The 27,767-nt window shown below is 41.8% G+C and overlaps 1 protein-coding gene across 1 annotated transcript in view; it reads right to left on the bottom strand.

Moving 5' to 3' along the window:
- The window catches only part of fndc5b (fibronectin type III domain containing 5b), a 44,767-nt gene extending 17,275 nt beyond the window's left edge, over positions 1-27,492 (bottom strand). The window contains exons 1-4 of the mRNA XM_086279126.1: positions 27,031-27,492; positions 23,299-23,417; positions 17,143-17,341; positions 8,655-8,744 (exon numbers count right to left, since the gene is read on the bottom strand). Coding sequence (XP_086135252.1) covers positions 8,655-8,744; positions 17,143-17,341; positions 23,299-23,417; positions 27,031-27,106 — 484 coding nt within the window. The 5' untranslated portion in view covers positions 27,107-27,492. The remainder of the gene's footprint in view (positions 1-8,654; positions 8,745-17,142; positions 17,342-23,298; positions 23,418-27,030) is intronic.
- Positions 27,493-27,767: the final 275 nt, after the last annotated feature.

A 27,767-nucleotide genomic window follows, 5' to 3' on the forward strand; every position in this document is an offset into this window, starting at 1 on the left:
AGAGTTAACGATGAAAAACCCTGAAAACCATAAATTTCACACTCGAGCCTCAACTCTCACAGACCAGTACGGTCCGTGGCCCAGAGGTTGGGGACCGCTGGTTTATGGGACTGTGTGGGTAATCCCCAGAGGATGAATCTTTGCCCCTTTAACAGACAGATACATTACACTAGTTTATGTAACTCTGCTCAATAGTGATAACAGGATGAGTTTTATTTATATATTTATTTTTTGGTTCTGACACTGAGTGGAGAGTTGCACACAGATTACAGATTGTTTGCAGAAGACAGATATTCAAATCCATTCAATTCATACAGTGCTGAATGGCAACAGCTGTCACCTCAAAGCACTTTTTTAATGTAAGATAAAGATCCTACAAATATTAAAGAGGAAACCCCCAACAATCAGATGATCCCCATATGAGAAAGCACTCTGTGACAGTGAGAAGGAAAAACTCCCTTTTAACAGGAAGAAACCCCAGTAGTGACCAGTGGGGTGAGGGGGAAAATGCACACATGCAAGAGAGCCAGAGATGAAAATGAATTAAAATGAGTGATAAAAACACCAGGAAAGTAAAAAAGAGTGAATAAGAAATACTCAATGCATCATGGGAATGCCTAGCAGACTAAGCCTGCAGGGATCATAAGTAAGCTTGCAGTCTGAGAGTAAAGAGAAGAAAGATGTCAGCTGTGTAATTTCCTGTTGAGGTTATGATCTGAGTTGCTCTACCTAACTACAACCGGCTATTCCAGAGTTTCCAGAGTCAAACTAGCAACACATTGATGTTTTTAGTCATTATTATTATTTCCCTTATCTTTCCAATGGCTCACCGCAGCAGACTGATCCAGATGTTTGATTTGACAGGGCTTTATGGAGGATATCCTTCCTGACGCAACCCTCGTACTCATGGTTCCAAGATGAACCTTTCTTAAGGTTTAGTTGACAAACAGAATTTTCCTTCTCACATGATGATTTCAACTGATTTCAAGCAAACTGTCTCACCGTCACAATGTCAAAGATCTTTTGACATGTAATCTAGCAGAACCATCAGTGCTTTACATTTAGCATTTAGCATAGAAGCAAGGTCAAAACAAAATGGAGAAAATGGTAAATATGGTAGAATCCTAATGTTAGCATTTAGCTTGAAGCAGCATTAAGGTTAGCATCATCACAGAGCTGCTAGCAGGGCTGTAAGTTTAGTCTTGTTACTGGACAATGTTTTACAGACGGGTGGTTATAGATTGCTAGAAATCAATCCCTGACTCCTACAGTCCTCGTGCCAACGTATCCAGTAATAAATCCTGACACACACCATTGTATCCACTGGAATACAGTGACTGGTTGGGGAGACCGGTCTCTCCACAGTAGTGATGTGTCGGTTGCAAACGAAACGGCTCTTAGAGCCGACTCTTTGAAGAGAACGACCTGAGCCGACTCCTTATTGGCTCCTTTCTCTCACCCTCTCTCTCGCACTTTCGCACTCTCTTCACTCTGCACGCGAGCCTTGTGCTTTGCTTTCAAAACACGTAAAAACTCCAAAACACGTAAAAGCTTTTGTTACCTAGCACTGGAATTCCCAGCTTCTACCGTTCTACCTTTAAAAGCCGGAGAGCAGTCAAGTCAAGAAGGCTTCTACCTGAGACCCCCGCGGAGTCATCATTTTGCGTTTCTACCTTTAAAAGCCGGAGAGCAGTCAAATGCTGGAAGTGGAAGCTAAATTGGCTAGTCATTCATATGTATATTGGGTCGTTACCTAGGAATTCTGGAGGGAGGGGATTGGGGGAGAAATCAACACACATGAGTCTAGGTCCTTTGTTGCTGACATTTATTGATAAAAACAGTAGTTTCATTTCATGTTATTTCCTTTTTCATTTCAAGCAAGGAAGTGGATGTAGTTAGTAAGTAAGATATTTCAGACATTATTCTGACACAGAGGAGGAGATACTGGAATTATAATTAGTATCTATGCATGCATTTGTGATTTTGTTTGACCTTCCCATTGCTCACAATTTGAATTTGTTCACACTGCAGATGAGTGTCTCAGTCCCCAAACAAGCTCTCTTTTTCGGTGGAGAAGCAGTCTCCTCATCCGCAGTGAGTGTGGAGAAATCAACACACATGAGTCTAGGTCCTTTGTTGCTGACATTTATTGATAAAAACAGTAGTTTCATTTCATGTTATTTCCTTTTTCATTTCAAGCAAGGAAGTGGATGTAGTTAGTAAGTAAGATATTTCAGACATTATTCTGACACAGAGGAGGAGATACTGGAATTATAATTAGTATCTATGCATGCATTTGTGATTTTGTTTGACCTTCCCATTGCTTACAGTACAAAAAACCAACCATTTGTACACATATGTACTAATAATAATAAAAAGTGAGTGCAACACTGCAACCCATCACCCCGTCGTTCAGTGGTCGTTGATCAGTGGTCCATTGTGGCACCATTCAGAGCACTGGTACAATAGTACCAGCAAGATATGGGAAGACATTGCAAATGTACTTGGATTTTAGGTTGCAAGCCACCCAAAACTTGATCCCAAACTTGTCAGGTTTACTTGCAATATACTGCAGGAAACCCGTCACCCCGTCGTTCTGTGGTCCATTGTGGCACCACTGATCAACGACCACTGAACGACGGGGTGACGGGTTGCATTGTTATGTGGTCACACCCCCGTCGTTGATCAGTGGTCCATTGTGGCACCATTCAGAGCACTGGTACAATAGTACCAGCAAGATATGGGAAGACATTGCAAATGTACTTGGATTTTAGGTTGCAAGCCACCCAAAACTTGATCCCAAACTTGTCAGGTTTACTTGCAATATACTGCAGGAAACCCGTCACCCCGTCGTTCTGTGGTCCATTGTGGCACCACTGATCAACGACCACTGAACGACGGGGGTGTGACCCCGCTGATCAGTGTGACCTGACCCCACTGATCAATTGTGATCAAGGGTATATATATGATACAATCTCACTGCACTTAGCCTAACCCTTCATTGCCCTGAAGAATCCTGTGGTGTACGGACCTCCTCTCCAAGGAAAGAAAATGCAGAGAAGACTCACCACCCAGCAGGCGTTGGAAATGATCCTGGCGGAAGTCGACCCTTGTGACTCGGATGGAGAAGACCTAGAAGTTCAGCCGGATTCGGACTCAGAGCTGTCTGATCAGTCTTCCGGTTAGTTTCATTTCATGTTATTTCCTTTTTCATTTCAAGCAAGGAAGTGGATGTAGTTAGTAAGTAAGATATTTCAGACATTATTCTGACACAGAGGAGGAGATACTGGAATTATAATTAGTATCTATGCATGCATTTGTGATTTTGTTTGACCTTCCCATTGCTCACAATTTGAATTTGTTCACACTGCAGATGAGGAGACTGCTTCTCCACCGAAAAAGAGAGCTTGTTTGGGGACTGAGACAGCGAAAGATGGCACAGTGTGGCGTGAAGAACATGTGGGGACCCGTCTCCCTTTCACCCCTATAGAACCGTACGCTGCAGATGGAGAGCCAACGGCTAAGGCCAGGAGAAGTATCTTGAGTCGCCTTCAGAGCTTCCTGTGTTTCATCACTCTTGACATGCTTCGTAGCATTCAAGAATGGACTATTCAACATGCACAGCAAACGGAGCATGTTTGTTGGTTCATGGACCTCCCTGAACTAATGGCATTTATTGCTATTGTCATCTTGCGGGGGGTTTACAGGGTTCCATCTGTAAATGACTGCTGGTCAGCAAACCTGGGAAACCCACAGATAATTGGAACTATGGCACGAAACCGCTTCCAAGACATCATGCAACACCTACGCTTTGATGACAAGTCCACCCGCTGTGATCGAGCAAAGACTGATAAGTTCGCAGCAATTTCCAGTGTGTGGGGATCATTTGTCACCAACTGCATCACGTGCTACAACCCTGGTCTACATATCACCATCAATGAACAGCTTTTCCCATCAAAAACTCGGTGCAGTTTCCTGCAGTATATTGCCAGTAAACCGGACAAGTTTGGGATCAAGTTTTGGGTGGCTTGCGACCTAAAATCCAAGTACATTTGCAATGTCTTCCCATATCTTGGCAAGGACCCCAATCGTCCCACTGGGGAGAGACTTTCCGAAAATGTAGTTATGAGGCTGATGGAACCATTCCTGGACAAGGGCAGAAATGTTACCACTGACAATTTTTTCACATCGCTTTCACTTGCGCAAAAACTTCTTAGACGGAAAACCACCATCCTCGGCACAGTCAACAAGATTCGCAGGGAAATTCCTCAATCCACTAGACAGACAGATCGCAATGAATTCACCACTCAGGTATGTTGCAGGTCTTTTGTGGTTCTATGTTTATGTGTTTCATTGTGTGTAAAAGGGCTATGGAATTAACAATTTATCTTATTTCTTAGGTGTTTTCAACCTCTGCTGCCACGCTGACGGCGTATGCGGCCAAACGGAAGAAGACAGTATATATTCTTAGCAGCATGCACAGCGTGGTTCAGACCGAAAACACTACCAAAAGGAAGCCAAACACTGTCACCCTTTACAACAAGACAAAGTGTGGCGTGGATGTGATGGACCAGATGGTTCGGGAGTACACTGTCCGCAAAGGAACACGGCGCTGGCCAGTTGCCGTGTTTTATAACATGATTGACATGGCAGCACTGAATGCACATGTGCTGTATCAAGAATGCACCGGGACGAAGGAAAGACGGGTGGACTTCCTGGTAGCCCTTGCAACCGAATTGGCTCACTCTCATGTAGCTGCGAAGAAGGAAAGAAAAGAACAGTTGCTTCGGACACAACCCTCCACACCGAGCCCTGGAAAAAGGGCCACGTGTCAGGTCAAACACAGATGCAAAAAAAATCAGGCCACTGTGCGATGTGTTCACTGCTACAGGTACACATGTGGTAAATGCAGGCGACAGATACCGTGGCAGTGCCAGGATTGTGAGTGATTGCTGAAAATGTTGTAATGTACTCACTCAATTTTTGTTATTATTTGTAAACATGTGTACAAACGGTTGGTTTTTTTTCTATTTTCATCAATAAATGTCAGCAACAAAGGACCTACATGTGTGTTGAGTTCTCCCTAAGATGGCATACTGAAACACTCCAAGTGTTTGCAAGTAAACCTGACAAGTTTGGGATCAAGTTTTGGGTGGCTTGCAACCTAAAATCCAAGTACATTTGCAATGTCTTCCCATATCTTGCTGGTACTATTGTACCAGTGCTCTGAATGGTGCCACAATGGACCACTGATCAACGACCACTGAACGACGGGGTGACGGGTTGCAGTGTTGCACTCACTTTTTATTATTATTAGTACATATGTGTACAAATGGTTGGTTTTTTGTACTGTAAGCAATGGGAAGGTCAAACAAAATCACAAATGCATGCATAGATACTAATTATAATTCCAGTATCTCCTCCTCTGTGTCAGAATAATGTCTGAAATATCTTACTTACTAACTACATCCACTTCCTTGCTTGAAATGAAAAAGGAAATAACATGAAATGAAACTACTGTTTTTATCAATAAATGTCAGCAACAAAGGACCTAGACTCATGTGTGTTGATTTCTCCACACTCACTGCGGATGAGGAGACTGCTTCTCCACCGAAAAAGAGAGCTTGTTTGGGGACTGAGACACTCATCTGCAGTGTGAACAAATTCAAATTGTGAGCAATGGGAAGGTCAAACAAAATCACAAATGCATGCATAGATACTAATTATAATTCCAGTATCTCCTCCTCTGTGTCAGAATAATGTCTGAAATATCTTACTTACTAACTACATCCACTTCCTTGCTTGAAATGAAAAAGGAAATAACATGAAATGAAACTACTGTTTTTATCAATAAATGTCAGCAACAAAGGACCTAGACTCATGTGTGTTGATTTCTCCCCCAATCCCCTCCCTCCAGAATTCCTAGGTAACGACCCAATATACATATGAATGACTAGCCAATTTAGCTTCCACTTCCAGCATTTGACTGCTCTCCGGCTTTTAAAGGTAGAAACGCAAAATGATGACTCCGCGGGGGTCTAAGGTACTACCCCGAAATGACTGCTCTCCGGGGGTGTAAGTGCTAGTGGCTACACAAGCCAGGAAGTACCAACGACCGGATTTGGTGTGTGGTAGTAACAGGTAAATGAACATTTTTTTGAATTATTTGAATATATATATGAGTGCTTGTGTATAAATACACAAACAATACACATATGCTTTCAATTGTGTAATTTAAGTGATCTAGGTAGCTCTGTTTTGGAAGTTCAGTTAACGCTAGAAATGTGTTTTGGAGTTTGTACGTGCTTTGTCTCAAGGGGCCACCGCATATATTTATATATAAACATATATACACTCAACAAAAATATAAACGCAACACCTTTGTTACTGCTCCCATTCCCCATGGGATGGATGTAGAGAACTAAAATTCATTCCAGATACACAATATAACCATCCCTCCCAAACAGTGGTCACAAATCAGTCCAAATGTGTGGTAGTGGGCACATCTGCTATATTGAGATAATCCATCCCACCTCACAGGTGTGCCACATCAGGATGCTGATCTGACATCATGAGTAGTGCACAGGTGTACCTCAGACTGCCCACAACAAAAGGCCACCCTGGAATGTGCAGTTTTGTCTCACAGCAAAATGCCACAGATGCCACAAGCAATGAGGGAGCGTGCAATTGGCATGCTGACAGCAGGAATGTCAACCAGATCTGTCGCCCGTGCATTGAATGTTCATTTCTCAACCACAAGCCGTCACCACAGGCGTTTCAGAGAATATGGCAGCACATCCAACCGGCCTCACAACCGCAGACCTCGTGTAACCACACCAGCCCAGGACCTCCACATCCAGCAGGTTCACCTCCAAGATCGTCTGAGACCAGCCACCCAGACAGCTGCTGAAACAATTGGTTTGCACAACCAAACAATTTCTGCACAAACTGTCAGAAACCGTCTCAGGGACGCTCAACTGCATGCCCGTCGTCCTCATCGGGGTCTTGACCTGACTCCAGCTCGTCGCCGTAACAGACTTGTGTGGGCAAATGCTCACATTCGATGGTGTCTGGCACGTTGGAGAGGTGTGCGCTTCACGGATGAATCATGGTTCACATTGTTCAGGGCAGATGGCAGCTGAGAATGTCCCAGTTCTTGCATGGCCAGCATACTCACCGGACATGTCACCCATTGAGCATGTTCGGGATGTGCTTGACCGGCGTATACGACAGCGTGTACCAGTTCCCACGAATATCCAACAACCTCGCACAGCCATTGAAGTGGAGTGGACCAACATTCCACAGGCCACAATTGACAATCTGATAGACTCCATGCGACGATGTGTTGTACTGCATGAGGCAAATGGTGGTCACACCAGATACTGACCGGTTCTGGGTCCCCAGACCCCCAATAGCGCAAAAAACTGCACATTCCAGGGTGGCCTTTTGTTGTGGGCAGTCTGAGGTACACCTGTGCACTACTCATGATGTCAGATCAGCATCCTGATGTGGCACACCTGTGAGGTGGGATGGATTATCTCAATATAGCAGATGTGCCCACTACCACACATTTGGACTGATTTGTGACCACTGTTTGGGAGGGATAGTTATATTGTGTATCTGGAATGAATTTTAGGTCTCTACGTCCATCCCATGGGGAATGGGAGCAGTAACAAAGGTGTTGCGTTTATATTTTTGTTGAGTGTAAATAAAACCACATTTTTTGCATTAGTAATTCCTTTTGTGTATAATTTTATATTGTCGTTAATAATAAATTAATTAAAACAACAAAACAACCTGAAGAGCAGGTTGGGAGCCAAAAGAGTCGGCTCTTTTTAGTGAGCAGAGCCGAAAGAGCCGATTCTCTAAAAAGAGCCGGAAATCCCATCACTACTCCCCAGTGGTTGCAGCAGATGGCCCCGCCCCTCCCTGAGCCTGGTTTTGCCGGATGTTTCTTCCTGCTAAAAGGAAGTTTTTCTTTCCCACTATCGCCAATGTGCTTGCTCATAGGGGGTCATATGCTTGTTGGGTTTTTCTCTGTATCTATTATCGTAGGGTCTACTGTACAATATAAAGCACCTTGAGGTGGCTGTTGTTGTGATTTGGCGCTGTATAAATAAAATTGAATTGAATTGAATGTGTGTGAATTTGTGTTTAAATGATTGAGACTTGTAATAAGAAACACTTACTGAATAGAAAGGTACCATAAATAAGTACCGTCCATCTTACGTGCATTATCCATGTCATGGGAATATTAAGGAAGCAGTCAGGTTTGATAATAACAGGAGACTTGCTATGTACCAGCACCATTTATAACATAATAAAGGAAGTATGTATGTTGCTTTACATAAACACATCTTCGATACGCATTTTCCTATAAGAGCTGCTTGTCTGCTGATAAGCCTTTAGCTTATTTTTTGCAGTTGTTTCCTGTTGATGAGTTTATCAAACTGAGACTTGGATTTGATGCGTTGGCGCCCAAATTCACACTAGCTATCTTTACATCATCTCGAAGGCCCTGCAGGCGTCTGGCACTCATTACAGAGGGATGATACCGCAGCCACTGTTTCTCTTAACAGGAACATTTGCCCAAAGACAGTGGATTCCTACGAGGTCCGTGGTGACAAATGTGCATCACTGAACAGAAATATTACCTGCCCACATGACGAGCACCACTACGATGATGATGAGTTCTCCCGCCCTCAGCTGGGCAGCATCGCCGACCTCCTCCATCGTCACCTCGTCTGGAGAGAGAACACAGAAACGTGAGCACAGTCAACAGAGCGTCGGTGAGGATGCTGCGATTCATCGTCCCACATACTCTGAAAATCTGCAGGGAAAGATAAAAGAATCAAGCAGGGTGACAAGAGAGCAGAGAGGCTGACTGGTGTAAATTCCCCACTCTGGTCAGTGTAATTAAAGCTAAGTGAGAGCAGAGGTCCGCAGAGACAGAGTAAGCAGGATCCCTACCCCATCACTCACTGTGTTCCTCTTGCTGACAGCACTCTGGCAGCCGCAGCTTAAAACCAATCAGTGGGTTAAAGGTTTGAACACAGTTTGGACTACAACCGCTTCCTCCCTGCTGCCAACACAAGGCCTTATGCTACCTCCCATATACCCTTAGTCAAGCAGCCTTCCTTCCTCCACCTTCTTCCCCAGCCTGCTTCCCCTGGGTCAGTCTGTTATCTAAAGGGTAAAAAACATGAAAAAAAACTGAATAAAGACATCACTGTCAATACTTTGTCTGGGCTTGCATCCTAAGTTGATGTGCATATCCCCAAAGGAAGTGCTGACCACACACTGGTTGAAGGGGGCTGATCTTAAAGGTGTACAGTACTCTTTATGGAGCTGACAGCAAAGAAAACCTCGGTGCAATAAAACCAAATGGACCAGCCGTTGCTGACAATACAAGACACTGATATGTTTGATTTCTATTACACTTTGAAGTGATAAAACGTGACAGAACCAGCAATTCATCAAACAGGCTACCATCTGAACGTGTTTAAGGACGAGCATCACTTTTATTGCAATTTAGTTATTTACTGGGAAGTCTTTGATTTGCTCACAGCTGTCCGCTATTTTTTTTTTAAATTTCAAACTATGACAGGTAAGTGCAGCTGTGGCCTCTAAGGAAGGGGTGCGTTTCATCCCCACTTGTGGTCTCTTCAGGTCACCGTTTTGCCGTTTGGAGTCGGGGATGATGATTTTGACACTTCTGTGTTCTGGCTTGCTCAAAACTCTGCTGTTTCCATGGTGATCCCTCTAAGCTCAAACTAAGTCCCTAGGGTTGCGCAGAGGAAAGGTTATACTCTAATAAGTTGCTAGGAGCAGATTATATGTTTATGTTGCGAGGGCAGACCCAAAGCTACGAGGAGAGGTGTGGAGATATCAGCCAACAGACGAGCTGAACACTCGACAGCCTTGAGGTTGCTCCCTTGGCAAGTGTTGGTAACATTAGCATCAGCCATCGAGCCCCTTGAGACATGAAGAGTCAGGCGTAAGCTCTCTACTTCAGATTAATGGCTACAGGAAATACCTGCTAATTAATGGTATGTAGCATACAAATGAATACAGCTTCACTCAGCACAACTAGAACTTTGACTTCTTAGAAAGGCTGTTAGTACAGTTAAGTACACAAAAAGTATTATCAAAGTACTCAAAATATGACATTATTTAAGAATTTTGCAATATGCTGAGTATTGCAATTTATCATGTTTTTCAGCTGCAAATTATGTAAATGAAGTCAAACTTTTTCAGTTTCTGTTTTATCCAATAAGATAAAGTTATTTCATTTCAGTTTTTTCTTCTACTAAAACCTGTCAAATGCTGTTATAAGTCAGTCAGATATCAGTCTGTGACTGAGTGGGAACATTTTTTAATTTTGATCCACTGCTGAATTTGTAAGTTTGCTCAATTACAAAAAAACAGTCTCTACATTTTTATAAAAGTTTAAATCTAATGGAGAGAGACAGAATATCAACCAATAATCTGTGAAAACCCCCCCACTTCACATAAATGTTATGGATTGATTTTAACATCAATGAGTGAAGTCAGTCCCTACAACCTCGTTCGGATTCTGTGTTGGATGGTTTTGCAGGTGAGCAGATTTAATTCAAGTTTGCTCGGCTAACATTATCTCAGAATGCTGGTGAATGAGATGAGCCTTCTTGTTCATAGTGTTCCCAGAATATTTGAATTACCTAATAAAATACTGATATTTAGTTTTCTGTAGTGATACAATATCACCAAACAAACTATCGCCATACTGTGCTGTATCAATATCTCCCCCTACCCCTAATAGAAAGCCACATTATTTTTTAGATGGTTAAAAGAAGTTGCATATTTTTCCAAAAGGCAGGAATGCTCCTCGCAGCCTGAGTTAGCTTGGCCACGCCCATGAAAATGCAGTTCTTAGGCCCTAAACAAATGAGCTATGAAAACCCAAACTGGTTTTTATACCAGTATGTAAACATGTTTGTTTCTGCAGGTTATTTTAATAAGAGAGCCTTTAGCTATCAATCTGTTTTGGGAGCTAGCCTCAACTGAGCATTCAAGGAAATGCAGTTTGTGGAATTTCTGCATTAGCTTAATGCCGTTGTATGTAGGATCAAAATATTCAAAGAAAATACAGAATGTAGCGTTCATGTGAAACTACATATTCTGGCTGCATTAAGAGAAAAAAAATATTATTGATCATTTTGTCAAGTCAAAACTTCAAAATTCTATTTTGAGGCAAAAGTCCAAACCTGCTGCAGTTTAAATGGGAAGGCACTGGTTTTAGTGGGAAGCTTCCAGACTGCATGAATGAGTGCAGCTGTGTTACAGAGCAATCTGCTGCTGCAGAGCAACATGGTGCTCAGCACAATTTCAGAGATAAATTAAATGTAAAAACAGTTCTGACAGTAATCAGACTGCTGAAAAAGATTTATTTACTAAACCTTTGGCTTTTTCAGCAGCCTATAAAATGTAATAAACAACATAAAAAGAACACATTACAATTACATTTTAGGTTCTACCTTACAATATAAAGAACCTTGAGGTGGTGGTTGTTGTGATTCGACGCTGTATAAATAACACTGAAATGAACTGAAATTGAAAAGTTAAATTGAATTAAAAGATTTTGCTACATAAAAAATGTCAGTGCATTCAAAACTTCCACGAGAGAAGAAGAAGAACAGAGAGAAACCCAAGCAGGCTTCCTGTTGTGTTGCTTTGCACCTACAGATACTAAATCCTGTCAGGCTGATTAATACCCGCTTAGAAGGGGAGCAGAGCAGTAATGGCTGGGAGATTTAATCAGGGCAGCTAATGAACGCTTCCACCAACACACACACATGCAGGACACTATAGGCAGACAAGAAACTTCCATCAAAGTCAAAGCCCCTAAACATCAAGACAAACTTTCGTGCTACACATCGCCACACATGACCTCACGTACACTGAAACATAACAAAAATGTTCATCGCCATTAAGATTTGTAACCTCGATTTTTTAACAAGGCTGAAGACATTAGCCGTAGCCATTCTGAGAAATCCCTAAATTTAGTCCATAATCTTTGTCACTATGACCAACAATTAAAACTCTATTCAAAACAGTAATTGTCCAAAGAGGGTTTACCAACCTTAACCTTTTGATTATCAGATTGTTTTGCCAAGCTTTGAGTGTCTCTTTATGCTAAAACGGCGTGAAATCAGTTAGATTATGAAAATTTTAGTTTAGATCTTTTTTCTTTTCTTTTAATTATGTACTTATTTAAGCTAAGTGCCAGACTTTAGTAATAAAACGAGGCCCAACACAGTGCAAAAAAATGCAGTTCCTTGGATGGCCACTTGTGGCAGACTCTAAAAGCAAGCCAATTTCTCTTGAACTTAAAAACCAAAATAAGCATTTTATCAGCCAAGTATAAAACATTGTTTCAGTTTCTTTGGGTAATTTTCTCTTCAAGGCAACGGCACAGGGTATAAAACTTTATTAGGCTTAAGGCTCAAATTTATGCATTAGTAGGGCCACGCGTGCTTTGAGTGACAGGTCAGCTAATTCAAGAGAATTCAAAGTATTTTTAATATGACTAATAACATGTCTTGGTTAACTTTACTAACAGATCATCCAAGACGTCTGTGGACCACTTTTAGTGACTGAAATTTTTGCATTTTTTCTCTATTTTTATGTATTCATATGTTAACAATAGAGCTGGGCGATAGAACGATAACGATATGTATCGCGATATAACTTTTTCTCGATAGAAAAATTTAACTATTGCGATAGACCTCGCCGCTCTTGTCCTCTTAAAGAAAAGAAAAAAAGAACAGCCAATCCAAATTAAGTAGCGCAGAGCCGAACCAATCACAGCCGCAGCGTCACGTCACATGACTTGTTACGTACAGCACAAGTGCCAAGCCGCACATGTGTATTTGTTTGGGAAGCAGCCAGCCACCGTACCGCCCGGGTAATGGAGGAAATGAGTGTGCCGACTAGAAAAATCAACCGAGTGTGACCGAAGGTTACCGAAGAGAAAACAGATGATGGTTCCAATGCCGGAGAGATTGTCGAACTGAAGAGCCATAGAAGTTCCGTAGTGTGAAGGTATTTCGGCTATTTCAAGTCTGACAAAAAACAGAGTAGCTTTCGGCACTGTAAATTGTGCCGAAAGCAAGTCTGGAAATACAATAAACTGGTGCATGCGCTACGTCCACACGTACCCGGGTATTTTTGAAAACGCAGAGTTTTCTATGCGTTTGCACCTTTCGTCCACACGTAAACGCCGTTTTTGGTCACTGAAAACGAAGATTTTTAAAAACTCCGGCCAGGGTGGATATTTTTGAAAACTCCGTTTTTGCAGAAAAACGGAGAAAACGCAGCGTCAAAGCTGTGCGCATTTTTTGATGTCACACTGTGCACCACGTTATTGTTTCGGTGAAATGAATTTCTACAATACTGTTACCGTTAATTCTACTCTCTGCAGTGTTTAAATGCTTACATATACACACAGTTACTGTCCCTCCACACATACGACTTGGTTCAGGGCAGGGATAGCTCAGTAGGTAGAGTGGTGGCCCCATGATCGGAAGGTCGGGGGTTCGATTCCCCTGAACAACTACCCTGAGGTACCCCTGAGCAAGGTACCGTCCCTACACACTGCTCCCCGGGCGCCCAGTGGCTGCCCACTGCTTCACTGAGTGAATGGGTTAAATGCAGAGAGGGATTTTCCCCACGGGGACCAATAAAGTACACTTTCTTTCTTTCTGCTTCTATGCCCCAGCTTTGTTTACTTTTTCCCACCGAGGCTTCTAGACTTCTGATTGGCCAACATTTCTACACGGTTAGGAATCTAGCGCCACCTGCTACTTTGTCATGTTCATAGCAGCGTTTTCCTTCATTTCTGCCTTTATGTGTGGACGGGATTATTTTTTAAAACGAAAACGGAAAATCTCAGTTTTCAAAAATACCCGTGTACGTGTGGACGTAGCCTCGGTCTCTGACTGGAAGCGCTAATTCGTCATTAGGCTTTTGTCAGATTAAAGTAACTGTTAAAACTGTTTGAAAAGCTAAGCTATACAACAAGGAGAGATTGAGAATTTCCTTTTAGTTCTCAGTTTATTTGATATTGACAAAAGTTAGTCAATTTTGTCTGTTCTTCTGTAAAACAAACTAAGATTTATTTTTAGAATTAATATTTTGTTTCTAAGTGGAATTGACAATTTAGTCTGTTTCGTTTGTTCTATTTTGAAACTTAAACGCTTTAGCGGCTGCCTTTTGTGTAGTTTGCAATATTTGCCTTTATTTATCTGAAAAAGTCTCATGTTCCTTAAGTACATCTACCCTGTTGAACTTATTATGGGAAATAAATATTTAAATAAAAACAAGCTGCTGATTATTTCACATTTTACTTGTGAGCAACGGCACATTTAAATCTTACAAATATAGTTATTTGGCTTATATCGTGATAGATATAGTTATCGCCTGAAATGAAAAAAACATATCGTGATATGAAAAAATCTTATATCGCCCAGCTGTAGTTAACAAGAATTAGCGAATATCTAATCACAGGACACTTTGCTCGTTAGATATTGTTACCTAATAACTAACTAAGGCTGCACAGCCTGTCTTTAAACTTTGGTCACTTGCAGCTCAAAAAAAGGCCAAGAATTCAAAAATGACTTGAGTCTAAAAAAGAAAGAGTCCATACACCAATGGGTGATGTTACGATGTCCATCTTTTATATACAGGATATTATTAATGTCAGGGTCCTGGGTCTCCTGACCCAGCGTTTTAGTTCTTTGTGATTTTTGTATTATTGTACTTGGTGTGAGTTATTCTATGGTTTCTAGTTTCGATCCCTTGCCCTTCTCGTTTCTCTGTGTCCCCTCTGTTCTGTGTAAGTCTGTGTCTGCATGTTTGAGTTCCCCTCTGTGTCTCTCGGTTCTTAGAGTCCTCTGCCTTATGGTTTATGTCTCTGTGTTTCTTAGTTGCTGTCTCCACTGTGTCAAGTTCGCGTCTCTGTGTGATCCTTCCTGTTTTACTTTGAAGGTCCGTGTCTTATGTGAATGTGTCCTGATTTGCTTGTCTCGTCAGTTCTAATTTCCCCCAGCTGTGCTCTCCTTCTGTGTCTCATTCTCCTCGTTACTTCCCAGTGTATTTAGTCCCTGTGTTTCTCTGAGTCAGTGTTGCGTCGTACCCTCAACAAGCTGTGTGTTTTGCCTCCGTGTTGCCAGTGTTTTGTCTCCAGCTCCAGTTCAGTGTTTCTGATACAGTGTTTTAGTCCACCAGCGTTTTTGTTTGTCTTTTGGTGAGTTTAGTTTAGTAAGAGGTTTTCCCAGCAATAAAGCTGCGCTTTAAGTTGTACTTCTGTGTCTGAGTCCTGCATTTTGGATCCACCACTCCTGCTTGCCTGCCTGCCACACAGCCAACCATGACAATTAACTCATTCACTGCCATTGACGTCTATAGACATCAATTACGTTTTTCAATGGGAGGGGCTAGAATACAACCTCGGGCAGCTTGTCAGTGAACATCAGACTGCTTGAAATGTATTTTTCACAAAAAGCTCGTTTTCTCCCTTTTTGTGGTCAAAACAGGCATTTTTGGTGGAACCCACCTCTCTTCTACAGCTGATTACTAAAGAATGGAAAATGGTAGAAACAAGCTTTTTTTTTTGGATGGAAGAAGAGAGTCTGTTCTTCATTTTGGTAGGTTCAGCGTTTATATGATCATAACACACAGTTTTCTGTGGCTCTTCAAAAATGAGTAAAAATGCTCAAAAACCCTGGCAGTGAATGAGTTAAATAGCCAAAAGTATCATTTCCATATCATTTAAGTGCAACGTCATGTGATAAAAATAACTTTTTGTTTATTCAGGGACATGCAGTTGCTCATGAAGTCCATAAAGTATGTGAGACCCTTTTTTGCATGAGTCTCGATTTAAAATGAAGTCAGCTGGAAGCATTATATAGTCAGCTGGACGCGGCCAGCTCACACAGCTTAACTTAATTACCTGCCTAGCTACAGGGGACAAAATCCGCCCACAGAAAATGGGTGGTCGCAGAGCTGATAAATCTGCCCACGTCTACCCGCATGCATATCTTGAAATTAAGAACCTACTGTGTCATCAATCACCAAGAATTTCAAGTTTGCCCCTGTTGCTGCCGTTAAACAGCAAGAAATTAAATGTTAACAGTCATATAACAATCAGCTGGCTTAAAAATGACTCTTTGTCTGCGCTAGTGAAAAATGTACTAATATGTTGCTTTTTTACTGCTTACATAAGTTCAGATAGATTTCTCTTTGATTTTTTATACTCTAGACCACTTATCAACACATTCCTGCCTCACAAGACCCTCAGCAAGCTCCCTCACTGTGATTTTTCCAGGGAATCCACCGCTCCCTAATGTCTCCTGTTTCCACTCTTATCACTTTGCTGCTGATGAGCATTTAGCATTCGCCGTGTCCCTCTGAAGCAGCTGCTTTTGGCACAGTAACTGGGTCGGACATGATAAAATTGGAAGCAGTGCAAGGCGCTTCTGATAACAGCAGCCTCTGTGCTTGAGAGTGAGAACAATGCATCGAATAGGAGGTGGGAGGGACTCTAGCAAAGATGGCAATTCCTGTGTTTTGTTGGATTTAACTGTCAAAAAAGAGACTATTTTTGTGACGATGAAACATTTAGAGAAGATTAGCCCTCCACGTTATTGTCTGTGTTTAAAAGCTGCTATTTAAGTGCTCCTACCTGTGAACGGGCAGATTTAGATCTATGTTCGTCAGCAGGGGAAGGACAGTCGAGCAGAATGTTGGTTTCCTCCCTTCGAGTGTCCTTATGTTGATGCACGATTGCTTTTTCAGCGTGCTTTTATAGATTTGCGAGCCCAGCATGCACAGAATTAAAATTATTGATTTGTACGAGTGTGTTTGTAGCGTGTGCTGTCGAAGTAAAGCACGCATACGAAGGTTATGTCTGGCTGAGAAACGTCTGAAGAATAGCACTTCAAAGGGACAGATTCGAATGAGAAACTACGAGAAAAATTTGGGAAACTTTACGCAAGCAAAGAGAAAATTGGGGACAAGGCAGTGGTAAAGTTTTCACCCAGGGTTAGACTTTAAAATATCTAGATTCTGAAATTTTTAAAAAAGTATTACTCTCTCTCTCACCAGGGCTTTTGGAAGCCATCTTCTCGGACTCTTTTGGCGTTCTGAATAGCACAGGCTGACTTGGAGGGCTGCTTCCTCCCATGCTAATGCTCTGAACGTGGACGATGTACTCGGTGTCCTCATCCAGATCCCACAATGCACAGGAGCGTGTGGTGGTGTTCACTTCCTGGATGAACCTCAGCATGCGTACATCCTTCTTCTGCAGAAGCACAAAGATCAGAAAGGCAGAAGTGTACATTTTGTATTTGTTTTTTCCCCCGATATGCCAGTACCCACTTGTGAATTCTTTGGCATGAAAAGGGTGACATTTCCATACATTTCCGTATATATATATATATATATATATATATATATATTTCCACTTAAAATAATAGGCTTAGCAATACTTCCTTTCTTCTTGTTAGTGAATATTCCCAGGGTGCACGCTTTATCAAGTTCAGATTTCTAGTGGCAAAGTCCAATTTTCCTGGTTAGGTCTGATGTGGTGCAAATGCAAACACGTCTCTCTTGGTTAATAGAAAGGAAAATGCTGAAATAAAGCCTTCTGGGTTTTTTTTTTTTTTTTTTTTACAATGTAATTAAGCATAAAGAAAGAGAGACAGACAGAGAGAGAGCCTCTCTGGCAGTGTACACTCTGCTAGAAATGTACATTATTATCCAGCTAGGGCTGCTTACTCAGGTCAATTGGCTCCTGCTAGATTAAAAGTAAGGCACCTTGGGGGCACTTTTGTTTACCAGGCAATTAAAGAAGCAGATTTCTTAAACCATTAAAACTTCATGTAGACAAGAGGTGCATTTGAAAAAGTACATTTGAAAGTGTTTCTTAATGTGGCCTCAGAAACTAAACTAGAAACTGGCCTAGAGAACCCTCTAATATTAAACCAACTGGAAAATCTCATATATGGCACATTAGTCGCTTTGGCTTGACCACAGTGGCCGTGCATCTGCAAGCTTCTTTGCAACCCACCTTCATGCCAGCTTCTCCTCATATGTTGTATCTACATGTGCATTTGGGAAGGTTGGATTTGTATTTGGCAATACGGCCAAATACAAGTTTCTGATATTTTTTTTAAGCTATGATTTTCTGACTTTGGATTTCACATGCTTTTTTTTTTGGTGTTTATTTATGTTAAACCTGTGGTTTGAAGGTGCCATATTTCACACTATATATGGAATTAGCCATTAGCCAATAGATGTACAGACAACTATCCCTGGACCTTTTTAACTGTGAAGAAAACCTCAAATGTGATGATCTTCTGGCAACTTTTCCCGTCGTAATACAAATACTTTTAAAAAATAATTTTAAACAGATTCATGGGTATTTATTTGATATTGATATCTAAAGTAGGGATCCGAATATCCAATAATTGGACATTGGTGACAAACAGGGGTTAAAATGTGATTTGGCAGGTGGTGCAACCCTAAGTTCTGGTGTAACAGTAAAAGTGGGGATATGACTCGCTTAGTAATAAGTGACATAATCACTGGACTGTGATCTCTAGTAGATTTGTTTGGTGAACAGGCTGTGGTTAGCTGGCTGCTTGTTCTGAGGTATGCTGCTCTTTATGGGTTCAGTTCTACAACATAAAGCAGAAGACTGATGACTCCTTTTAAAATTAAGTCCTGTTATTTTCAAGCGTTAGCTAAATGAACTCCATTTGTGGTCAAAAACTGCATGTCTAGACTATCCTATGTCTAGAACTGTCAAAAATAATTTAAGGTTTTGCAGACTTTGCCCACAAATAAGGTTTTTAAAGCTTTTTCCTTGTGGGGGTTATTTTTTTACCACCATCTTTATTCTCTCTCACTCTCTTACATCTCTGCAGCTATCCTGGACTTAACCTCCTAAGACCCGAACTCTTCCACGGCATGCATTTTTAATTTCTCTTTGCTATTTGGGCTGATTGGGACCTGATGGTATGTAAAAACAAAGAATTACGTGATTTTTTTTTAACCTGATTTTCGTTTCTGAGAAAAATGAGATCCACATATGAGGACATTCGCTTTATATTTTGATAGAACAGTGGCAGTATAATGTCCTCGTAAGTGGATATCAGGCCCTTGTAGAGAAAAATGTATTATTTTGGTCTAGACAACCCTAAAATGTGATGTCCACATATGTGGACGCCAGGTCCTAGGAGGTTAAAGTAGCAGCGATATATGACCTCTGAATAACATTTAAATGATCATTTAATGTGTTGTCAAAGCCATTTCACAATATGAAATAACCTAATAAGCATCACATGTAGAGATCTGATGTGTGATTAAAATTTACATTTCCAGTTCATCAAATGTCACCTGCTGAGCAGTCGTTACCTACCACAGAAATGGTTTGTTTGTTTGTTGAACTGTTTGACACATTGCATTTAAATTTTTTAAAAAAAGTTACTCTGCTTTTTCTCGCTTCCCTTGAGTAGAGCTGAAGCGCCACAGACTCAACTTTACTGACATCTGCAGCATGGATGCAGTGACAGTGACAAAAAAGAGAAAACTATGTGGGCAGGTGGAACCAGGTGGTGACTTAACTGTCCCCATGGCATCAGCTGCATGAAAAATGAACTTTTTTGACATTATTTTGTATTTAACTCCATACCAGAATGCGGTCCTGAATTGCTCCAGCCCAATTTAACCCAAGATGACAACGGTCTAATCTACTCAAATCTGTTCTGTACTGTAGCAACAATACACCATTTGGGAGCAGGAGAACAGTTTGCAGGGCTCATTCATGCCTACGATGCCTATAGTGTTTTGTTTTTCCTAAGCAGTCGTTTTTGAGTAAGCCAGAAACAGTTTTCAAATTGTTTGACACAACTGAGGAGCTTCCTCAGTTGTGTCAAACCTACATGGATCTGTGTGAAAAAGTGATTGCCCCCTGAACCTAATAGCTGGTTGGGCCACCCTTAGCAGCAACAACTGCAATCAAGCGTTTGTGACAACTGGCATTGAGTCTTTTACATCTGTGGAGGAATTTTGGCTCATTCATCTTTGCAGAATTGTTGTAATGCAGCCACAGTGGAGGGTTTTCTAGCATGAACTGCCTTTTTAGGGTCATGTCACAGCCTCTCAATCGGATTCAGGTCAAGACGTTGACACTCCAAGGTATTCATTTTGTTTTTCTTAAGCTACCTGGTCTTTAAGTGACGTATGAATCCTGCTTCCGGGTCCAAACTACTCTGCGTTTATTAAGGCTGTTGTGTTTTTAACATGTTTTAATGCTTTTGTATTTTGTTCTATTCAATCTGACCAAGCCCCTAAAAAAAGTCAGTGATCACTGTCGGCCTCTCTCGATCTACCACTATTCATTTTAAAACCTTACAATGTAACTAGAGCCCAGCCAATCCAGCAGTATATTAATGACTAACCTCGTATTGTGGATGGATTATCTCAGTTGTTCTCCTGACTGAAGTTTGGTCCGTTTACAGCATCCTGCCATGCGATTGCATTTGTCCCTAACCCTCGGGAACCCTCACATTAACTTTTATCGAGTGGAAAAAAGTTAGCGTTCATCCTCCAGCTTCACTGTGCTAATGTGTTTATATTATGCTAACCACAGCTGTGCAGCTAGCCACCACGTAGCACAACTTCATGTAACCCTACAAACGTCACTACTGTTTAGTTTTCTGTCTTCATTTAAGTCGGAAGCGATAGCAGAGCTGTACGTTTTAATTTCTTCAGAATTCCTTCAGTCAGAGCGTGATGCATTATTTTTAGGTGGAAACTAGCGAGCTAGCTCTCTGCTAACTTCTAACTGCTAAATTTCATAAATTCTGTTTTCATGGATGTCTGGATGTTAAGCTTAATTGTTGCACCTGGTAAAGCAGCCACACTGATCATTTTATTAAAGATAAAAAAATTTAGACAGTTTTTAACTTTCAGTGATGCCGCAGTGTTCATTTGACTTTGGGACCTGAATAGGAGTTTGGACCTGTACACGGCTAATGACGTCAGACTTAAACCAGATTTAAAGGTAGAGGACTCCGAGGTTGCTGGTGTGTTTCAGATCATTGGCCTGCTGCAGGATCCAAGTGCATCACTGGCATATTTAGCAGATACCCAAAGTCAAAGTATTAGTACCAAATCAGTACTCAGAATTCCAGGAGTACTGATATTCTAGGAATGGGGCTACACTATATAAAAGTCGTACTCCGTTTGATTAAGTCATCATTTTTGACTCGCTCTCCACACATAACATACTCACACAACACATTAGAGCCTGAACAACATACAGGGAGTGCAGAATTATTAGGCAAGTTGTATTTTTGAGGAATAATTTTATTATTGAACAACAACCATGTTCGCAATGAACCCAAAAAACTCATTAATATCAAAGCTGAATGTTTTTGGAAGTAGTTTTTAGTTTGTTTTTAGTTTTAGCTATTTTAGGGGGATATCTGTGTGTGCAGGTGACTATTACTGTGCATAATTATTAGGCAACTTAACAAAAAACAAATATATACCCATTTCAATTATTTATTTTTACCAGTGAAACCAATATAACATCTCCACATTCACAAATATACATTTCTGACATTCAAAAACAAAACAAAAACAAATCAGCGACCAATATAGCCACCTTTCTTTGCAAGGACACTCAAAAGCCTGCCATCCATGGATTCTGTCAGTGTTTTGATCTGTTCACCATCAACATTGCGTGCAGCAGCAACCACAGCCTCCCAGACACTGTTCAGAGAGGTGTACTGTTTTCCCTCCTTGTAAATCTCACATTTGATGATGGACCACAGGTTCTCAATGGGGTTCAGATCAGGTGAACAAGGTGGCCATGTCATTAGTTTTTCTTCTTTTATACCCTTTCTTGCCAGCCATGCTGTGGAGTACTTGGACGCGTGTGATGGAGCATTGTCCTGCATGAAAATCATGTTTTTCTTGAAGGATGCAGACTTCTTCCTGTACCACTGCTTGAAGAAGGTGTCTTCCAGAAACTGGCAGTAGGACTGGGAGTTGAGCTTGACTCCATCCTCAACCCGAAAAGGCCCACAAGCTCATCTTTGATGATACCAGCCCAAACCAGTACTCCACCTCCACCTTGCTGGCGTCTGAGTCGGACTGGAGCTCTCTGCCCTTTACCATCCAGCCACGGGCCCATCCATCTGGCCCATCAAGACTCACTCTCATTTCATCAGTCCATAAAACCTTAGAAAAACCAGTCTTGAGATATTTCTTGGCCCAGTCTTGACGTTTCAGCTTGTGTGTCTTGTTCAGTGGTGGTCGTCTTTCAGCCTTTCTTACCTTGGCCATGTCTCTGAGTATTGCACACCTTGTGCTTTTGGGCACTCCAGTGATGTTGCAGCTCTGAAATATGGCCAAACTGGTGGCAAGTGGCATCTTGGCAGCTGCACACTTGACTTTTCTCAGTTCATGGGCAGTTATTTTGCGCCTTGGTTTTTCCACACGCTTCTTGCGACCCTGTTGACTATTTTGAATGAAACGCTTGATTGTTCGATGATCACGCTTCAGAAGCTTTGCAATTTTGAGACACTATTTTTGACTTTTCTGAGCCTGTCAAGTCCTTCTTTTGACCCATTTTGCCAAAGGAAAGGACATTGCCTAATAATTATGCACACCTGATATAGGGTGTTGATGTCATTAGACCACACCCCTTCTCATTCCAGAGATGCACATCACCTAATATGCTTAATTGGTAGTAGGCTTTCGAGCCTATACAGCTTGGAGTAAGACAACATGCATGAAGAGGATGATGTGGACAAAATACTCATTTGCCTAATAATTCTGCACTCCCTGTATATACTATATAACAATATATCAGCATCGGCAATATGTAGGGCGTTATTAGGCATTTGCAAATATATATGTGTTGCATAGTTTGTCCACCAGAGGGCACTCTGTAACTCTGTCACGCAAACACAAACCAGCTGATGCGAGCATAGCTGGGCAGAATGTAAATGCGCAATCCATGGCTTGTGACAATGAAATGAGATTATTTTTAAACTGCATCGTCATATTACCTTATTGGTGGCTTATAAGAAACTACACATAACAAACGTTAGCGAAAACTACTTATGTTACGTATGCTGAAAGTTAAAAAATAATATATCGGCCGGTAAATCGCATCTCTAAATCACCAAATATTGATATTTATATCAGTCCTGCTGGGCTTTACAACACATGTAGCGGTACCTGTTGGGTGATGGCAAATCCGATGACAGGGTCTCCCTCCAAGATTTCCCACGTAACCACAGCAGAGTTAACCTCGAGTTCTCTGATGGTCACATTGAGCGGTGCTGACAGCAGGGTGTCTGACGCACATGCACGGCCAGAGGAAAGAAATAAAAAGAGACAGGCCATAAATATTCTTTACACTTTATAACTATAAACGCTACAACTTGAACAAATCGTCCCCCCTCTCACTCTCTCTCTCGCTGTGCTCTCGCTCTCTCCTTCCTTAAGATCTTCTCTTCACCTCCTACAAATTAATCCCTCTCCTTTCATTAATACCGGCCCTAATAAAGCACATACATGTCTCCTGGTGTTTCCCTTGAAAAAACACTTTTTCCATTCTCTCTCTGTTCTTCTTTCACGCACACTTTCGCATCTTTAACTTTTCCTCTCTTCTTTCTCCTCCACATATCTCATTAAACCATGACTCTTGAGGAAAAACAAAAAACAAAAACACGATGCATTTATCAATCAGAAAATTAACTTTGACGGACTAAATTACAGTCTTTCTTAACATTTTTCATTTCTTAGCTGCGAAGGTAGCAGAGAGTAAAGTGTGTATGGTTATGTGAGAGTTAAGACCAACTCATGGTCTTCTACGATTACAGACAGAGTTGTATTTCCCATGAGCCTGACTTGTAAAGCAACATCAGAATCAGACCTTGACATCGTACACACAAGGATGATAACGCCCATGTGCACACACACATGAAACTGTCACTGAGAGGGACATTTATCTATTTTGTCACATAAATATTCTGTTGAATACGCGGAAATTCCAGTTAATCAAAATCTTTGATAGATTAAATGACACCTGCAAACTATAACTGGAGTCACTGAACTGTCCACTGTGTTTCTGCTGAGTCTTTTGGAGACATTTTAGTGGATGTTTATGAGGAGTAAAAACCATTCAAGAATTTTGTGCTTCTTATTAGTCTGGTAGTTGGCACTAATTTGCATATACCCAATATTTGGCCACACCTCTTTATCTCTGAATTCAGGTGTTTTCAGTCCCATGGCCATAGCTGAATAAGGTCAAGCACCCATTCATGCAGTCTACCTCTTTAGCACAAGTTATTCTAAAGAGCTCGCTGTAATAGGATGATACCAACAAGTCCGTTTTTGAAATTTCTTCCAGTTCAAGATACTCAACAATAAACTGCACACAGTATTATTGCACATATATATTTAAGAACCACAGCAACTCGACCCAACACTCTGCTGACTCTGTAATTGCAGAGCTACAAACCTCTGATATTAACATCAGCATAAAAGCTGTGCACCAGGAGCTTCATGCCATGGGTTTACAAAAAAAATCCTTGTAATCGCTTTGGTTGCTTGCAGACTGTGGTGGCTGTCTGTAACTTGCATGAAGGATTTGTCTGCAAATATTCATCAACTGCTTGCTGAGTGGTAGTAAAACGTGGAAAAGATGAGGTGAAAACCAGAACTGGAGACCACTTGAGTGAAACCTGTGTCTTACTGCTGCAGCCAAACACATTTCAAAAGGTGAACCGGTGAACTGAACACCAGTGTTTGTTCATATATCTTCACTTCTGGCTCTAATAAAACTAACACGATGGCAGCCAGAAGACTTTAAAAAACAGAGAGCAAGGAATCAATGGGTGATGCCGCCACTGCTATGTCTGTCTTTTATATACAGTCTATAGTCAGCAGCAGTGGATAGCTGTTTCTGGCCTGTGCACAGTTTGTACTTCACTATCTATTTTTGTCATTTCGTGCCATTAAAAAAGGAAATTAATGGTCATTCCCAACCCCTGAGCGACCGTGGCTCAGGGGTTGGGAATCGCATCTGTAACTGGAAGGTCGTCGGTTTGATCCCTGGCCTCTCTGTCCTGGTCATTGTGTCCTTGCGCAAGACACTTTACCCTACTTGCCTACTGGTGTTGGCCAGAGGGGCCGATGGCGCGATATGGCAGCCTCGCTTCTGTCAGTCTGCCCCAGGGCAGCTGTGGCTACAACTGTAGCTGCCTCCACCAGTGTGTGAATGTGAGAGTGAATGAATAGTGGCATTGTAAAGTGCTTTGGGTGCCTTGAAAAGCGCTGTATAAATCCAATCCATTATTATTATTATTATAACTCCTGGCCGCTCTACCATCTGTCCTCCCGCTGAAGTCAGCCCATTGTTGCACAATTGCACAGGAAAAACAATTTTTGATTTTATTTGCACCATTTTTTAGCTCTGACTGGACAAGCTCCTTTCAAGCTTTTTCTTTGAAAATATTGTTACCAGGAGAAACGCCGTCAGTCATGTGACACTGTTGCATTAAACCGCTGCAAATATTGAGCACACAATCTTGAGACTTGTTCTTGGAGTTAAAAAGTGTTGTTACAGGAAAAACAAGAATGTACTTTATTTTCTTCCCTCCCTTTCTGCTTGCTGATAACACAATCATCACAGTACAGTGTGTTACATCATGTTGGTGAAATTCATTTTTGGTAGGCGACAAACTCAGTTGAGTGGCTCCCAAAGGCTGCATGTGAATGTGTGTGTATGTGTGTGTTTGCTGATGCAGAGTAAATGTGTGATGTGTTCCCAAGTACTGTACGGGCATGATCCATCGCTATGACTCCCTGTTTGACTGGCCGTTTTCTCGCTGTTTATCTTCCTGTTCTCACACAGACACAGAAACAATGCAATGGCAGAGAGGGATTCCCGTCCATTCTTAAAGCGTTTGCTGCAGATTAACAAAAATTCCCTCTTAAAACTACATCCATTCCCAGCCTCGGGAAGCCAAAATATCAAATCTCTAGAGGCCGAGATAAATCCCACATGAGCTTATTGCCAAGATTTGGGCTTTTCACGCGACTGTCATCTATCAGCTTATCATCAGGATGCAGTGTAACCAAGATCTTACGCATGAGATGAACATATGTTGCCGCAGGTTAGAAACATGCGATATCGTACAAGATAGATGAGATAGTCCCCCAGCCCCCAACCCCACACACGCATGAACATATAGGAGGATTGGACCTGCTGTACGTAGAGGCTTTACATGGAAGTAACTCAATCACATTTCACATCCCTTCAGGACACTGGATGGATGAACCTGCACATTTTTAAAGCAGCTACTAGAGATTATCTCCCCAAACAATGAAGAATTTTCAGAAAATGGTGAAAAAATGCCAACTGAAATATTCCAGGAGCCAAAATGATGCTCACTAATATCTTGTTTTGTCTGACACAAGAGAAAGTGGCAAATACTCACATCTGAGAAAATGACCACTGATTGGTCAGTTAGTCAACTAAAATGTAAAGCTCTAATGCTCGTTTAGTCTTTACTTGAATTTAACAGTCATCTGAGAACTTACTGAGCCAATCACACGGTGCCACAAAGACTGGGTTTTTTTTGAATGACACTTTTCTAGAAACATTTATACAAACTGGGATTAAACTGTCACTCTGATGCAGTGTGAGACCAACTTGTGTCAGCCATTTTTTTGGCATCACTAAAGCTCACTGTGTCCACCTATAGCTGATGCACGCACATGCAGTGTGTCACGTCAGGTGGCTTCCCAAAAAGGGATGAAATGCACACCAAATGCATGACATCAGTCAGCTGCTGCCAAATAATACTAAAATAAAAGCACAACGACATGTGTTTAATCGGCCCGCTGCATCAACTCACATTTACTCGCAACGATCGCTCATCAACCTGTGGTAAAACTCACCGGCATTAACGGAGGACGCTGAGAGGAAGCCCAGCAGGAGCAGCAGCACCGCCGCAGACAAGCCTGGTTTAGCCATCCTCCTGCTTCTTCTGGTGAGGCTTCACATCCTGTGCGGCCCATTTATAGCATGGCGTTTAACGGGAGGAGGCGAGCATCCCCCGGTTAGGGTACCGGAGAGAGGAGGTACTTGTTGTACCGGAGACCGGGCTCACCTGAACTTGGACTCTGCAGCAGCAGAAGCGCAACAACGGCCAGAGGAGAGGAGGAGGGTTAAGGGGAGGGTGGGGAAAGGGACGGGGTGGTGGTGGTGCACGATGCCGTTCTCAGTTGTCTCGGTGGACACCTCACAACGACGGCCCTTCGACCACCGGCGGACTTCCAGGCTGGCTGTGATGGAAAGTCGGCGCAGAGAGGATTTCAGTATGCGGAGAGGTGGAAGAAGTGCGCAAGTGCTGCAGAGTGCAACGTGCAGCCACGGCTTATGACTCTCTCTCTCTCTCTCCCTCCCTCACAAACACACGCACACACTTGCATCAGTCCTCGCTTATAAGTTACTTGCGAAAAAAAACCAATCCTCCAAAGAGAAATCATCATTTTAGACAAAAAGTAACATATCCGTGCCTGTTGTCAGCTATTTTTAATGAAGCAGTCTGAAACGCTTTAACCAATCAATCATTTATAAAGCACAGACGTTCACTGTTCTATCTGTGCACATGTGTTATTGCAATATCAATACA

Source organism: Aulonocara sp. 'chitande type north' Nkhata Bay, linkage group LG22 (assembly GCF_057382095.1).
Source record: "Aulonocara sp. 'chitande type north' Nkhata Bay isolate Kocher_YH1m ecotype deep benthic linkage group LG22, A_spYH_male_GT1.1, whole genome shotgun sequence".
Lineage (NCBI taxonomy): Eukaryota > Metazoa > Chordata > Actinopteri > Cichliformes > Cichlidae > Aulonocara > Aulonocara sp. 'chitande type north' Nkhata Bay.